Below are 15,397 nucleotides of genomic sequence, written 5' to 3'. Positions count from 1 at the left end.
AGGAGAAGAGAAGGAAGAGAAGGTAAAAAAATTCGAAGGAGCAAGCAAAAAAAACCCCAACAACACAGGAGGCAGGTGCTCTGTCTTCTTGCTTTTTTCTGATTCTTTCCTTAGCTCTGTATCTTTGTTTGCAGCACCTCTATTTTTAAAAGACAGACTGCAGTTCCAAGTGCTTCTTTATCAGTTATTGCTCACTGCATGGTATTATTCTATTCAGTTATTTGCTTTGCTTTCAGTTCAGAAACTGGAAAAATAGGAAGCTCACAGTAGAAATCACAATAAAATTATTTATCAGCACATTGTTCCAGGAAATAAGTTTTGGAAAATGCAAAATAACTGAGAGAAGTACAACAACTTACACAGCACCTTGAATACATGTGGTTTGAAAAATAAGGAAAAGTAATGACTGCCAAGGTACAATGGTGCAGGTACTTCAAGCTGCAGAATAATGTAATATTTTCAGCTTAGAAAAACAGACAGTTGAATTTTATACTGTTAAAGAAGAGTGCTGTCTTCTCAGATCCTCACTTAAGGCACAGTTCCAGCTTTAAGTGGGGTATTCTGCCTCCCAAGCAGGTGTCCAAACAAATGCAGTGCAGAATGAACAAACCTGAGAATCCCAGTCCTTCCTGTTTCTAATTTTATTTGTAAGAAGACTGCTTAATTTACTGCCTCAATATAAATTGAGCTACTAGAACAATAATAATTCCAATTAAAAGCCACTAGCATCTTTTGCAGTCATCTGAGTTTACCTTGACAGCTTTCCTTTTAAGGTTTGACCAGAACACCACTGTTGTGAGAGAAGTCATCTTGACAAGCTTTCAACAGCATCAAAGATACCCTACAGATGACACTGTTAATCAGTTCAGACAACCTTACTGCCTAAGACTGATGTTCTTATTTCCGTGTATCATACTGGTCTCAGCTGGAGTTAAGCTGATGATTTTTATATTAATCAGATATGGGACATTTGGGCCATTCTTTGTAACTATGATACATTTTCAGTCTGTAGAGTAGAGGTGTGGTTTGGGCCAGAAAAGAGAGCTCAAAAGCAACAGTGCGCAGAATTCCACTGCATTCACATCAAAGGCAAAGGCTCAATTAGTTTGTACTGGAACCAAAGTCTCCTAGTCAAAAAAATTAATTAATTTCTGCAAGTGGAATGGTATCTGTAAATAGGAAACAAAGCAAAAATGAAACAGTATTTTAAAATATTTATTTATTTTACTTTCACACTAAACACAAGTTAGTATTATTTGACCAAAGTCAGGATACAATATATTTCCTCATATCACTAGCTGAGACAGTAAAAGAGAGTCCTTTCACACCCACTTTGGACTGAAATATAAGTGAGGTTGTATCTGCCATATCCAGCACATCTAATGTCATACCACCATCCCTGTCTATGCAGTTTTATCTGGAAGCTAAAGCAGCATCGCTCTGTGACCAGACCCTACATCATAGCATCTGAGTAACATCCTACTGCTTGTGACACTGCACATAGATATTGAACTTTGGCACTGATTTCAGAGAAAAATCCTGGGTCAAAATCTCAGAGGAACTGCCAGGAACTGAGACAATGCTCCACATAGCACCATGACACACCTTCTTGTTTTTGCTTTTTGGTGCTTCTATTTTTATTTTCAATGATGTGTCCAATTGTTTCATTTTCTATTTAGACAGAAGGCTCTTAAATTCTTTTTATCATTTTGTAGCAGTCAGTAGTGCCACTTGAGATGTCTGAGTCTGCCTGAGCTCCAGATGCTGCTCCAGAATGGCAAGGGCTCTCAGAAATTATGTGTAATTTCTGCCAGCACCAGGAAGGTTTATCACAAATTGCACTAAATAGCACTAGACACCTCTAACACAACTTGAAAAATTCCTCATCAAACACAACTTGAAAGGTTCCTGATCAAACACTGCGAATATCTATGAGCATCACCTTCAGAAGCCTTCAGAGTCAGAGGGCAGCAGCTGTGCAATTCTAATCCTAAACCATGCTGCTACCTTTGGTTTGATGAACCACACAGAGTTCTCCCCATCTGTATTAAATACAGCTTGTATAGCCAGCTCAGCTAGAGATGCTTAGCCAGGGGAAATTAATACCAGCAGGTTTCTTTCTTTTAGGAGAACTTCTAGATCAGGGGAGTGCTTGGGTTTGCATCCAACACATTTTAGTCATTAAGTTTTGGAAAGTCTCCTTTACTTAAGTTCCTCATTTGTTGACAGCCAGTTTTGTAAGTAATGTCAGTGGGCTGATGATGCACCTTTCTTCACAAGCAGCTCATAATAGGTAAATATTTTTAATACAAAGATTCATACACATTGCAAAAAAATTCATTCGCTACCTGAGAAAGAAAAACAACCCTTTGACACCAAAGAACTATTTCTGTATCACTACTACAACTGGAGTTAAAACATTCCTCTCAAACAGTTAGCTTGCCTATAGATGTGTGTGCATGCACATGTGTATACCAGTCATAAACATTACCACTGTGAGATCATCAATAACATGCTGTTGTTCTTTGACTTGCAGTCTAAGGAATTCAATTTCTTGTTCCTCTCGTGTGCTGCTGAGATCATTCAGAGACGTGTGCCTCTTCAGTGCTGGTTGTGCAGATAACTTTTCTTTCTACAGAAACAGAAAACATAAAGAATGTTTTAAAGTGTCTTGCTACAACAAGAGAAAAATTCTCATGTGCGATGTAACAACCAAGAATTATTTGAACCCATCAGTGCATACTCCACCAAAAACAAGGCCTCTTTCAAAAATAAACCTCTCACATTCTATATGCCTCTGTGTTAATCTTTCACATAAGATATTCTAAAACAGAATCAAAGAACAGTCTGGGAAAAAAATTAGCAGACAAGTGAACTCAGTGATCTAGCATAGTGCATGCACTCAAATTCAGCTCTAACTTCTAATCATAAAGGCAGTATTTATTAAAGCTGATTTTTAGTCATAGCTTTTTACAGCCTGCAAAAACGTTTTATCTATCTGTGCTCCTTTCCCTTAATCAGTGTGAATTGATACAACACAAAGCACATGCCACTCTGAATTTAGAATATGAGTATTCAGCTGTATTGTCTGGATTTGACAGTTGCACCATCCCACCGTGGAGATTGATCTGTTTGCGTTAGAATAAAAGCCTCACACGCACTTCCACCTCAAAGTGACTGTGTGCAATATGTTCTCATAACATGACGTCGGAGATGATTACTTACCAGAGATGGTTACTTACCAGTTCTACATTTTCCCTTGATAAATTTTTTATTTTCTCTTCCATTCTCTGGATACATTGTAACATGTCATCATTTTTTTTGCTCATCCTCTTATTTTTTTCTACCAAAGGCTTCAGCTGACTTTCTGTCTCTCGAGAACGTTTCAGCTGCAAATGGGAAAGGAACAAAGTTAGCTGTGCTTTAGTTTACCTCTGAAGGAAAGAAAAACCAGGTGTGTTTTCACTTGCCTTTCTTAATTCAGAAAGTTTAGCTCTTCTGCTAAATGGCATCCAACATAAACCATCTTACTGAACTAAGAGCTACAGCAGTCCAAACAAGTAAGATGTAACATTTCTGTACTGTCTGCCAAAACACTAAATCTGATCACTGGGTTTTGCTCTTGGCAAACACTTACAAATATCCATAATGATTTCCTTATAAACTAAGCTCAATATATATAAGCTTCTTGTAACCAACTAGGTCTCTAGACAAGTTGTTTTCACAAATTTAGCTATCCCTTAAGAGGAGGACACTTTTCCTCCTCTATTTTAAAAAATCCTTTACCTAATGCATAATTAGAGAAATGAGAAAGTCAGCCAGAGGGCACAGATTCAATCTCAGCATTCTGCTGACATTTTCAAGCTGCTCAATTTTGCTCCTGTGGTTTTATGATGTTACACAATTATGTGAAGCAAATTACTGCTCTTCCTTGCAGTGTGTATTCAATATTCCACTGTTTTCACTCCATGAGCTGTTTTGTTTGGAAAAAAATACCTATTTTTCTCAGTCAAAAGCTTTTAAATTTGCTGAGTTTTATGTGGAAAGGAGAAAGAGGTAATATTTTTTTCCTGAGATAAACTCACTATTTGGTTTTCTGTTTCATTCTTGAGAAAATTACTTTTCACCGTGCTCAATCACATGGCCTTACTGATACTACTGATGTTATGTGTACTACTGTTTCATAATATAAAACCTGCTCTAGATCTCTTTCAAAATACACTCCTTATGCCACTGAATCTAGAACCAAGAAGAGTACTTGACTGAGTCATACACACCCTCCATCTAGAGGGACACTGAAGGATACATTACAGTACTTCAGCATTCTTCAGGGATGTTTTGAATTATTTAGGCCCACAGAAAGGATTAATAAGAAGGAAGATGTCAATGTTTCACAAAGACATCAATGTTTCACTCATCTATAGGGCTGAAACACAGCGCCACTTCAGCCCTCAGCATAATTTTAGAATCAGATATATAGGTTCCATCTTTTAGAATGAAAAATCTTTTATACTGCTACTAGAATTAAAGCATTAAAGGACATGTGTAAAAATTCCTGTTGTGAAACTTACCTCCCATTGCAGTCCATGGGAGTTTTACCACTAACCTCAGTACAAGCAATAAAGTAGTGATAAAGGCTAATAAAATTCATTCTTAAAATTCATGTCATATCCTTTCTTGTGTAAGTTACTATCCCTCTCCTAGGATAATTTCACCTACTTAAGAGACTTCCCTTGAGAAATGGCAGATTTTTCATCACTAGCACAAGAAAGCTTTTTTAACTCCTAGCTAACACAAGCATGTCACAAAAACAAATTTCAGAAGGATGAATACAGCAATTTAAGTGCATGGATTATGCATGTTTTACACATCATTACACTGTGCTACAGGCAATATCCTAGCTAATTTGATTACTATGACCCCAAAGTAAATTTGTGAATTTTTACTTTTGGGGAACAGGAAAGATTCCACCCATGTGTTCTACGGTCAGAAGATTAATTTCTATAGAAATCTCTGTTACATTTAGATATAATTGACTGAGGCCAACCAGGACTAATTTGTAAATTATTTACAACACTGACTTTCCAGCGTTCAATCTTTTGCCATAAAGATGCCCTCCCAGTCACCATCTGTGTTATTACTAATTAATTTACCAGTTCATTTCTTTCATCTGCTAGGAGAGTATTTCTGTCTTCCAGCTTTCTTATTACAGCATTCAGTTCAGCGATTTTTAACTGAAATCTCCGCACATCTCGTTCATCCAGATGCTGCTCCTTTACATTAAAAACATACCGATTTATAAAATTACTTTTTGTAAAATGTACTTACTGTACAAACTTACTGTATACAGTTTAATATCATGGCTTAGCAAATGTATTGTGTAAATTTAGAACATACTCTTACATCAGTGTCTGGAAAACTTACTCTAATTAACTGAAACACTAAATAATAACATCCTGGGAAAATGCTTCATGAACAGCGTCTTCTGAAACAATCAGAAAAGCAACTAGCTAGGTAAATATTTCCTATATATCAGGTGACTTCTCACCAGATTTTTTTACTCTCAGCTAAAATAGTTCTAGTGTAAAGGACATCGATTGAAATCACATGGCTCAGTTTTTAAGAAGTATAGTACCTATTTTTAATGGTTAAAATATTCCTAAAGTAATGAAATAGTGAGAAAATACTGAGGTTCACAGCTCAAGATCACAGTGTAAATTCTAGAAGTTCTATATCCACATATTTCTCAATATTCTTTGCAATTTAAGAGGTCCAAGGAGTTTTTAAATCTTCAGTAAAACAGCGCAGTGCAGCACGAGGCCATTTACCATTAACTGGTCCTAGTAATAACCACAAAACCCATGTAAACACCCAGGGAGTTATCCAGAGCTGGACTTCAGAGAAAACACTGTTTTCTTACCGGACTTCCCATCAGTTCGCTGATATCTCCTACTCCCGCGGGAAGCTCCCTCTTAGGACTGCTGTGGTATCGCTCTGCCTCCTTCACTTGGACAAGCTGTTCATCCAAAGCTTCTTTCTGAAGGAGTAGTTTCTGTGTATGGCCTGCCTGGACACCAAGGTCCTTCTCCAGAGCCAGAATCACCCTGTCTTTGCCTTTTATCTCGTCCATCTGTAAAGAAATAATGCATGAATGAAGTTTCTGTAACATCCCCAAGTGCTCACTGCATGAAAATACACAAATTTGCAAAAAAAAAGTTCTGTGTCTTTCAGAATTGCACCAGCACTGAAGCTGTGGTTGCCAAAAAGAAAATATATCTCCTTTGTAGCCTTTTTCTCTACCCTTAAAAAAGGTTCAGCCTTAACTTAAGAGTTTTCTTGGTCCAAACAAACAAACAAAACCAGATGCAAACATATAGTGAAACAGAATACACAGCCCCTGAAAACATCCACTTCATCTGAGGATACACACTTCTATATGGAGAAGAAAAATCTGCCTTCACTGTGTTTCAGTGAAGAAACACAACTAGTACAAGATAAGACAAACACACCCTTTAAAACTCACCTGGGCTTTGTTTCAAAACTTGAGCCACACACATTTGCCCCATGTTTACTCCCTCTTTATTAGTGAATATCATGTGTGGTGAATCTCTTCACAGACATTTAAAATTAGTAGCATATACATGCACAATATTTAAACTTAAAATCTTAAGCATACCTATGTATTTTATGTGCCCTTGCTGTAATATTTGAATGAGAACTAGTCTTTGTGTTGAAGGAAAAAAGTAAGTGCACAGAGACCATTAGAATAAAGAGCAGGAAGAAACAGTTCTTAAACACCCTCTCTGGTTACTGAACTATGTGTTCACACATCTCCATACCAAATAAAGCACATTGCTCACACTGATCTACTGCAGCTCTCATAGGATTTGTCCCTCACAGCATCAGTGTTAAATTCACTTTGGTACTATTCCAAATGCTAGAGGAAGTGACAATCTGCAGCAGTTACTATAGAAACAGATTTCTTAACAAGTACGTTAACCATTAACAATATATTGGAACTATTCTGTATCTCCTCCACTTTACAAAACTGTTTTCCTGGCCAACGCAAATGCATGGAATTTTACAAGTAAGAGTATCATAATCTTATTTGAAAAATAAAATAATGAACTGGTTAAATCATATGTTTGTTGTTTATTGTAGTCCTACATCCATAGAAGTCCTTTACATCAAGTTACACCAAAAGAAAAAAGAAGGAAAAGGAAAAAAAGACATACCAGAAGTAATTTATAGTTCATTCAAAGTGATTTACAGGATTAACACAATGAGATTACGTGATCAGATGCAATTTGCTTCTTCAGGATTCTTGTCTTAATCCTTTCATAGCCTACAAAGCACGTGAAATTAGTTTGTGTACAGAACCTGACTGGCAGGAGATGGCTTGGCTGAACCATGATCAAAGATAAAAAGGTCAGATTTGAAGTGAATAAGCTGGTCTAGACTAGTCTGAAATTCTAACTGGAACTGACAAATATTGGTTCTGACGGAGATTTCTTCTCTGATTTAGAAAAGTTGCTGTGTCCCAACTCCTTATACAGTAAATTAAAAAAATACTTGCCAGTATGTCAAATTGCATTTGTGAGAATTCCAAGTATGCCAAAAAAGGCCTTGCAGGAAAAGAATGACGTTTTTATTAATGGAAGAATTTGCAACATGCAGGATTTCAGAGGGACGGTGCAGTGAACAACAATGACAAAAATTAAGCAGCTGCCTCATTTACTGAATGCTGTCTGTCAGGCACACTGATCTATCAGGGAGCCCTTGGGAGGAAAAAATGTCATGTAACTAAATACTGTGGACAGTTTTGCTTTCAATTACACAGGTGTTCACACTGAACATCCATGTAATTGATACAGGAATTTGCCCAGGCAGGAACACATTCAGTAAGACCCAAACTTACATACACAGCCCTAATTCAAGGTATTCAATTAGTAGCATATTTTGTACTCTTCCTGTTCTCACAGCTTAATGGCAAATGCAATGACATAGGCTTTAAGTTGGAAGAAAAAAGGAAAGCAACAATATTGGTATGTCTTCTACTTGAACTGACACAGAACTGATCCTTTGGAACAGATGTGACCAGTGCAGTCACAACCATGTCACCCTCCTCTCATGCTTCCATTGATCAAAGCACACAAGCTCACACAAATTAGAAAGAAATGCCACGAAAGAGCATGGCTTTGAGGTGAGGGTTAAGGGAAACCTTAATAATTCTCCTCAGCTTTTCCTACTACTCTTTTTCCTACCACAAAAATCTACATGTGGTGAATTTTTCAGAAAACAACAAATGTCCCATGTTTAAGTCAAGCATAAAAGTCTTTGAAAGACTGATAAAATAAAATAGCAATGACTGCAGATCCTGTTTTTATTTTGGGTTTCCATTTTAAGTTACAGGTATGCACTAGAGAACCTCTTACATAAACGTGCACACACACACAAATATACAGAACACTGCAATAGCACTTGGTTTTTATCTGCACAGACCACCAGAACAAAGAATTTCTAAGCAACTAACTTACCACAAATTGGTAAAGATGATTAGAACTGCACCAAGAATTCCTCCAAATTGTGCATCAGAAGTGTGGGGGTCAGTACAACTGTGCTCTCTTCAAGGGGATGATTGCACCCTTTATTCATTCAGTGGAACTGCATCAACCTAGTTAATGTCTCAATTTTCCTACATCTGCTGCAATCTGATCCTAAGACTTACTATCTTTTTCAGCCTTGCCTGCTTTCTTAAGAGAGAGTACAAATTGGTCCAGAGTGGAAAAAAAAGGAAAATAATTATTTTACAGCAATGCAACATCCCTGAGTTCCATGTGGAAGAGAGGGTATGTCAGGGGCCAAGGAGGCAATGAAAGAGGAGTCACATAACTAGGAAAAAGAGAGAGATGGTTTAGGTTTAAACTGAACATAAGCTGCCATACAAAAAACTTTAGTTTAGCCTAGTATTATATATTCTCATACTTGTAAAAGCTCAGACAAAGTCTCCATGTCAGTTCTGTTCCACTGGAGAAGCACTGGAGCCACAGTTTGTTACATGAAGGAAAAAAAAGTTGGCAGCATAAAGGCCAGCCAACTGATGTAATTAGATATGGATTAGGTATGTATTTTAGACATAGGTATTATGATCTCTATTTTAGTGGGGAGAAGCCTATCTGCATATCTTCCATTAGGCAAATGAAAATCAAAATGGATTAATCCAGCTTCCCTGTTGCTTGCTATTTTAATCAAGCACATGTTGTGGAAGCAACAATGTTGTAGCCAAGACTGTCTAAGAATCTACATGGCCTTGGAGAGTCAGAGGATTTTTTATTAGACTAAGTGACAGAGTAAGAAAGATAAGAAAGCTTTCAGGCACAGAAGCCCTCCAGCAGATTGATTAAGAAGTGTTTTCATGTTTTCTACCATGGCACTGTACTTGAAGGACCAGCATGTGACAACTGGAACCTGTGTGCACTAACTCCTACCACTGCTTCCATGGATTCTTGCCTGCTCTGCAACTCATTTGAGACCTCTCAACAAGATACAGAGGATAGATACAATCTTTTCTTCCAACAAATTTAGCACAAATTTTTATCCCAATCATACATTGGGATCACACATATTGTATAAATCAAATGCATAATCCCAGAAATTCCTTCCAAGTGTTATTTAGGTTTCAAATTTGTTCTCAGTTTAAAACAAATTTACCCACTTTTTGCAGCTACCAAGGAAAACAGGGTCACATGAACTCTTTTATATCATCTTTTGCATGGATTTTAAAGTACTTTAGAACACTGTTTATTTTTCTTTATGCATTTAAGGGTGGTACAAGACAGTACAAAAAGTCTGTGGTAGGAAGGCAGTGGAGCAACATGAGGTTAGGAGGTATTTTCAATTATAGGCCTTGAGAAGAAAAGTAGCAGAAATACCCTCTGAAAGAGGATTTAAAGAAAATAAGATCATTCACAAACAGCTGCAGGGGCAAATTACTGAGAAAACACCTTTAGCAGCATAAGTAACTCTTGGTTAAAATTAGAGCTTCTTAAATATAATTTTTTCAGGGGTTTTGTGCTGCCAAATGTTAGATGCTGAACAGAGACACTATCTGCATTGTGTCAAGGAAGAGCTAGCACTTACAGCCTGTGTCAAAATTACCCAGGTTCCTGAGAACATGTATCTAACTGCCCCCTTACAGCTACGAGAAATGAGCAGAAATGAGTCTTTTAATAATATTTATCAAACATGAAAGAGAACAAAGCCAGTCATTAGAAAAAGCATCCTCTGCCAATTATGCCACACTTCAATGGCTACAGTGAAAGAAAATCAGAGACCTTTGGGGGAACTTTAGTCTCTCATGAAGTTGAAAGAGAAATTCCCAGGGAATTAAAAGCCACATCTATCAAGGCAGTGACACATTCAGTTTCCAAAGTGGAAAAAGCCAGCTGCTGCATTGCCAAGTGTAAGACCTTCCTCTTTACCCATCCTTGTCAAAGTTATCTCCTAGCCAACTGCAGAACAAAATTCTACAGTGCTCTTCTCCAGTAGAAATTTAATTCACCTTTAAACTAAGTGCCTGACACTGAAAATAGAGCTATCATGACAGAGGGATTGCTGGTTACTATGAAGAACAAAGAGAAGATGCTACTAAAAAAAAAAACAAACCAAAAAACCCAACAGGTAAAGATTGAACCAAAAAGAATTAACATCTTTTTCATTTATAAAGGGACACTAAGACCTAGCAACAGTATCCCAAGCTGAAAGCTTGTGTGGAGAAAATAATTACAATATTCCAGAGCTGTATACAGTATTCCCTACAACAGACATGGTCAGCTATTTAAATAAATGTTTTCTAGCTATTTGGGAAACTTAGGGAGGAAAGGGCAAGAGATGCCAACCATTCAGTGGAGTAATAAGGGTCACAGACAGAAGTGGATAGGATTTAGTCTTTATTTCATGTATAATTTTTCTAAACCAACAGTCAATAATTACCTCCAGCAGCTTTTCCCACATATTTTTCTGAAGTGTGTAAATTTCATTAGAAGTTTTGATAAATTATCACTGATATATTAGGAAACACCACATGGGCAGAAAATTCCAGAACTTACTGATAAGAAGTTTCTCATGTCTCAAAAGCCAGTTACAACCTCTGCAACTGATTTTTCCTATTACCTATCCTAAGTGTTCATTGACAGAACTTGTAATGAACAAGTAGACAAAAAGATAAAAATGTAGCAAAACTAAGTAATACAAACTTTAGGATTTTTTTTTTCTTGTCCTGGTGCTACACCATATGTTACTTTTGTGGGGTTTTAGTATTGTACCATATTTTGTAAGGAGACATATAAGTCAGATTTGTGACCTTCCTAACCTTTTAGAAAAATATTAAGAACAAATATAAAATGCTGAGCCTGCGCTATGAAAAAGATTTTGTTATATCTGCTTGATTCAGAGAAAATACGATGTCTGGCTGCAATGCTGCCCTGCGAGCTCCTAAGAGAAGAAGCATAAATCTTCAGAGGACAGAAAGCCAAGTATTACTTGCAGTCCTACAAAGCTGGAGGTGGTGGGTCTCTCCTGCAGATTAGCTCAGCCTTGGAATGCAGCTGAAACACGTGTCTCAAACAGATGGCAAAATCCAGGGAACAGCCCACAATTTGATATCAGCAGCTGTGTGTGAAATACATGCGGGGTTAAGCGGCCAAGAAGAAGCACGCTGCAGCTCTACCAACCATGCACAACTGCCTCAGATGATTCAAAGTTCAGCTTTCCAGTCTCAAAATTTGAGACTGGTTAGGAATCAGAACTCCTGCACATGTGCCATTGCACAAGTGAAGTGAGAAAAGCCAGGCTCCACCCTTCTCCTCAGGCCAGCAGGGAGTGCCCCTGGCAACCCTCCCTCTGCTCCAGAATTTTCAGAGACAAATGTCTCTGCATTGCCCCCAGTGATGAAAGTAACATAAATATACAAATTCCACCGCCTTAAAATGGCAAAATCCTAGTAATGGTAATGCAGGAGAAGATTAATGTTATCAGAAAACTGTTCCCATCAGTAGGTAACCTGGGGTTCAGTGGAGTCTTACTTTTGCTTCTATTATTTCTCATGTCAATTGCCCATATGAAGAAATGGAATGCACTGTTCCCCAAATTTGTAGATGATACCAAATTCAGCGAAGCTGTTACCTAGAGGATAGGAAAAGCATTCAGAGGAACTTTTTGACAGGCTGGAGAAATGAGCCAAGAAACCCTCATAAAGTTTGTGTAAGATACAGTGTCTGGCCCCAGGGAGAGCTCAAGCGCCCACAACAGTCGGACACAAATTGAAGCTGGCAGTTTTGCAATGGGAAGAAAGAAAAGAGTTAAAATAGACAAAAGGAAAGATCTCTGCGTCCTGTAGGGCAAGTTGGATATGGGTCAGTGGTGAGAGCTTGCAATGACTGAAGTCAACTTGATACTGGGCCAAACCAGGAGGGCTGTACCAGAAGAGATTCAGCCTTTTATTGAGCATATGGGAAACTACATCAGGAGCACCACAGCCACTTCTGGGCTCCCCAGCACAAAAAAAAGAAGGTATGACAAACTGGCCTAAGTGCCCTAGAACTGGAGGAAGGCCAGGAAGACCACTATGGGGCAGCAGCATCCAGCATTGAAGGAATGGTGAAGGGGCCAGGCTTTCCCAGCCAGCAGAAGGAAGCAGGCAGGATGTGTTGCAGTAGTGGGTATCCATTCAGCCATCCAAAGGGGAATACAGTGATGAACAAGGACATGTTTCTCCAAGATACACAGCAAAAGTACAATAGTGACAATCAAAAGAAGAAAGAAATCTCACAGTGACAGGGCTTTAGGGCAGGCTGTTATTGTTGAACTCCATCCTGGGAGGTTTTCAAACTGAGCTGGAGGGAGCTCAGAGCAGCCTGATCCAACCTTCAAAGCAGCACTGCTTCAAGCAGAACACTGGACCAGCTGACCTTGAGAGGACCCTCACCATCTGAATTTTTCCATGATTGTATTATAGTCCCAATGCTAAATCATACTAAAGACATAGACACCTTATTAGTATTAGTATAATCCATACTAAGGAGAGACAGACAACCATATCAAGAGTTGCGCAAGGTTAGAAAATATGAAATTGTGAAGGACATGAGTTGAAGTTTTTGCTGTCCTAAACTGGAGCAACCTAATTCTTAATTCTGAAAAAAATATTTTCAGAAGCCTTCACTTAATCATGAGATGCTGTGCTACACACAGACACAAAACTGAAATATTAGTGTTTTAAAAAATCAATATAAATGATACATGAACTTATTCCATAGCAGGGTTTTTCTCTTGAAGAGAAGTTTCAGTGAAATTTACTGGATTTCTACCTTTAAAAACTGCTTGATCTATTAGTTTGAATTATATTCTTTCATGTCTTGCATTATATTTATTTGGGAAACACCAGACAAAAGTGTTCCACACTGGAAAGAGTTTTTTATTTATGCAGCAATATAATTCGGACAAAGGAGATTAAGGACACTTAAATAGTGCATCTGTGTCCATAAATCACTGCTGATCAGGAACTTCTGAAAATCACCCCTTGAAAACAATGTCTTTTACTTTGATGGAAAGTAAAATTTTAGCAGCAAAAGGATTTTTTTGCCTTGTAAATATGAATCTGAAGTACTGTCACATTACTCTTCAGACAATTTTTATAAGGCTACTTGAAAATACAATTAAAATATGCAAATTTAATTCATCTGGTGTACTATGTGCCATTTTAAACAGGAACCTTATTGTACATCTAATACAATCAGTGGAATCTTAATGATTTTATGGTTAAGAAAATTTGGTCTATTTTATATTGAAGTCATTCAGTTAATTTAAATTCAAGCTGCTAAAGAGTATTTAGGAAGACCATATGTGTAAAGATTTTAACAGGGTAGAATGGTATTTAGCTGTAAAATAAGTAAGAGGATTGGTGTTAAAGACATTTCCAATAAAAGAAACAGTGTTTACTGAAACATACACCACAAAATGCAGGGTTCAAGTGTCATTTGTTCATCCCAAAGTTTAAATATTATATTAAGTATTCACAAAATAAACATTCAGGTTTTTTCTTATTCAACCAATACTAAAAATTAGTAGATAGGTGATGCCATAATTCAATATCCTTTTAATGATTGGGCTTTTGCATTTCTTTTCCAAGGCAAGCACTACAAAGCATCCATTAATCTCTTTTTGCCACTGCAAAAACAGCACCTAGAGAAATGTGCCTTGAAAAGTAAGGGCCTGCTTAAAAACGGTGTCCAAGTGGTCCCAGAATGAATGCAACCTCTAAGTAACTAATATGCTATAGTACAACTAAGAACCTCTAAGTAACGTGCTATAGTCAATAGCCATGGCTCCCCTCCCACCTGTGCTGGGAACAGAGTAAGGCTCGTCTGCTTCCAAGGATCACCAACAATGTCAGCAGGCAATTTCAGGATTGTCAGGCAAAAGAGAGCAACTTTACTTATCTCTGAAAACTAACTTCTAACCTGATTTTAGAGCCAAGCAAGTCAGTTTAATGGTAAGATTAATCAAGGCCTAAGAAAAATTAGCTGAAATTGCTATTTTGTCTACTTTTATACAGTTCACTCTGTGGAGCAATGCAACTGGTTCAGACTCAACTACTCAGCAAGTATGGGCTGAACAAAACAAGTAACAGCTGTTCTTGCTTTCTTATCTTATTCTCCAACATGTCTCTTTATTTTCAAGGTATCCACTTCATTTGTCCCTCCAGTCTGCTACTAGCTGTTTTTACTCCTGGTTTCATAGCTGCCAGCACATTGTGCTGATGCATATATACAACAAGGATGTATTTTCTTGGAGGGTGGGAGAATAAAATACACAGCAATTAGCATTCCTTAAATGAATGAAAACATTTATATCACTTTTACATTTTCAATTACAGGAAATGAAAAAAATATCAAAATCATATCACAATATGATTTCATACTGCATATAGAAAAAGTGTGTTATTTTTTTGCCAAATAGGTATTTTACTTTCTCTTATTAAGCACTAGGATCTTAGCCATTCAGTCCTGTTTCTGTTGAGATTTGTTGGGTATTTTTCATGGCTCAATTCAAAACTGTGAGAACAATCACCAAATTGATTCATCATATTTTAAAAAATATGGTTAAAAAATTATATCCATATACACAAAGGCAATGGATTTTGTTTTTTTCTTTTCTCATAACTTATTTTTTAATAACAGCTAAGAATTTTACTATTTTAGTCAGATTAGTCAAGGCTCTTAAAGTTAATGGCAAAATACATTTTTTTTTTCTGGCTGCAATATCTGTAAGAAAAACATTCACAAAAGTAATCTGTGATCTGAAATGCAAAATAAATCAGCCAAGTCTGACAAGACAATCA

At 37.2% G+C, this 15,397-nt stretch overlaps 1 protein-coding gene across 2 annotated transcripts in view; it reads right to left on the bottom strand.

The window, feature by feature from the left end:
- Positions 1 to 15,397, bottom strand: part of JAKMIP1 (janus kinase and microtubule interacting protein 1) — a 144,514-nt gene that overhangs the window by 52,965 nt on the left and 76,152 nt on the right. For both annotated transcript variants that reach the window (XM_088056484.1, XM_088056485.1), the window contains exons 5-8: positions 5,921 to 6,130; positions 5,154 to 5,273; positions 3,243 to 3,389; positions 2,492 to 2,632 (exon numbers count right to left, since the gene is read on the bottom strand). In XM_088056484.1, coding sequence (XP_087912610.1) covers positions 2,492 to 2,632; positions 3,243 to 3,389; positions 5,154 to 5,273; positions 5,921 to 6,130 — 618 coding nt within the window. The remainder of the gene's footprint in view (positions 1 to 2,491; positions 2,633 to 3,242; positions 3,390 to 5,153; positions 5,274 to 5,920; positions 6,131 to 15,397) is intronic.

The sequence above is a fragment of the Pseudopodoces humilis genome, chromosome 6 (genome assembly GCF_049639895.1).
Source record: "Pseudopodoces humilis isolate 2021_Gansu_Grassland_sample_001 chromosome 6, ASM4963989v1, whole genome shotgun sequence".
Taxonomy (NCBI): domain Eukaryota; kingdom Metazoa; phylum Chordata; class Aves; order Passeriformes; family Paridae; genus Pseudopodoces; species Pseudopodoces humilis.
This window is presented reverse-complemented; position numbering and strand designations above follow the sequence as displayed.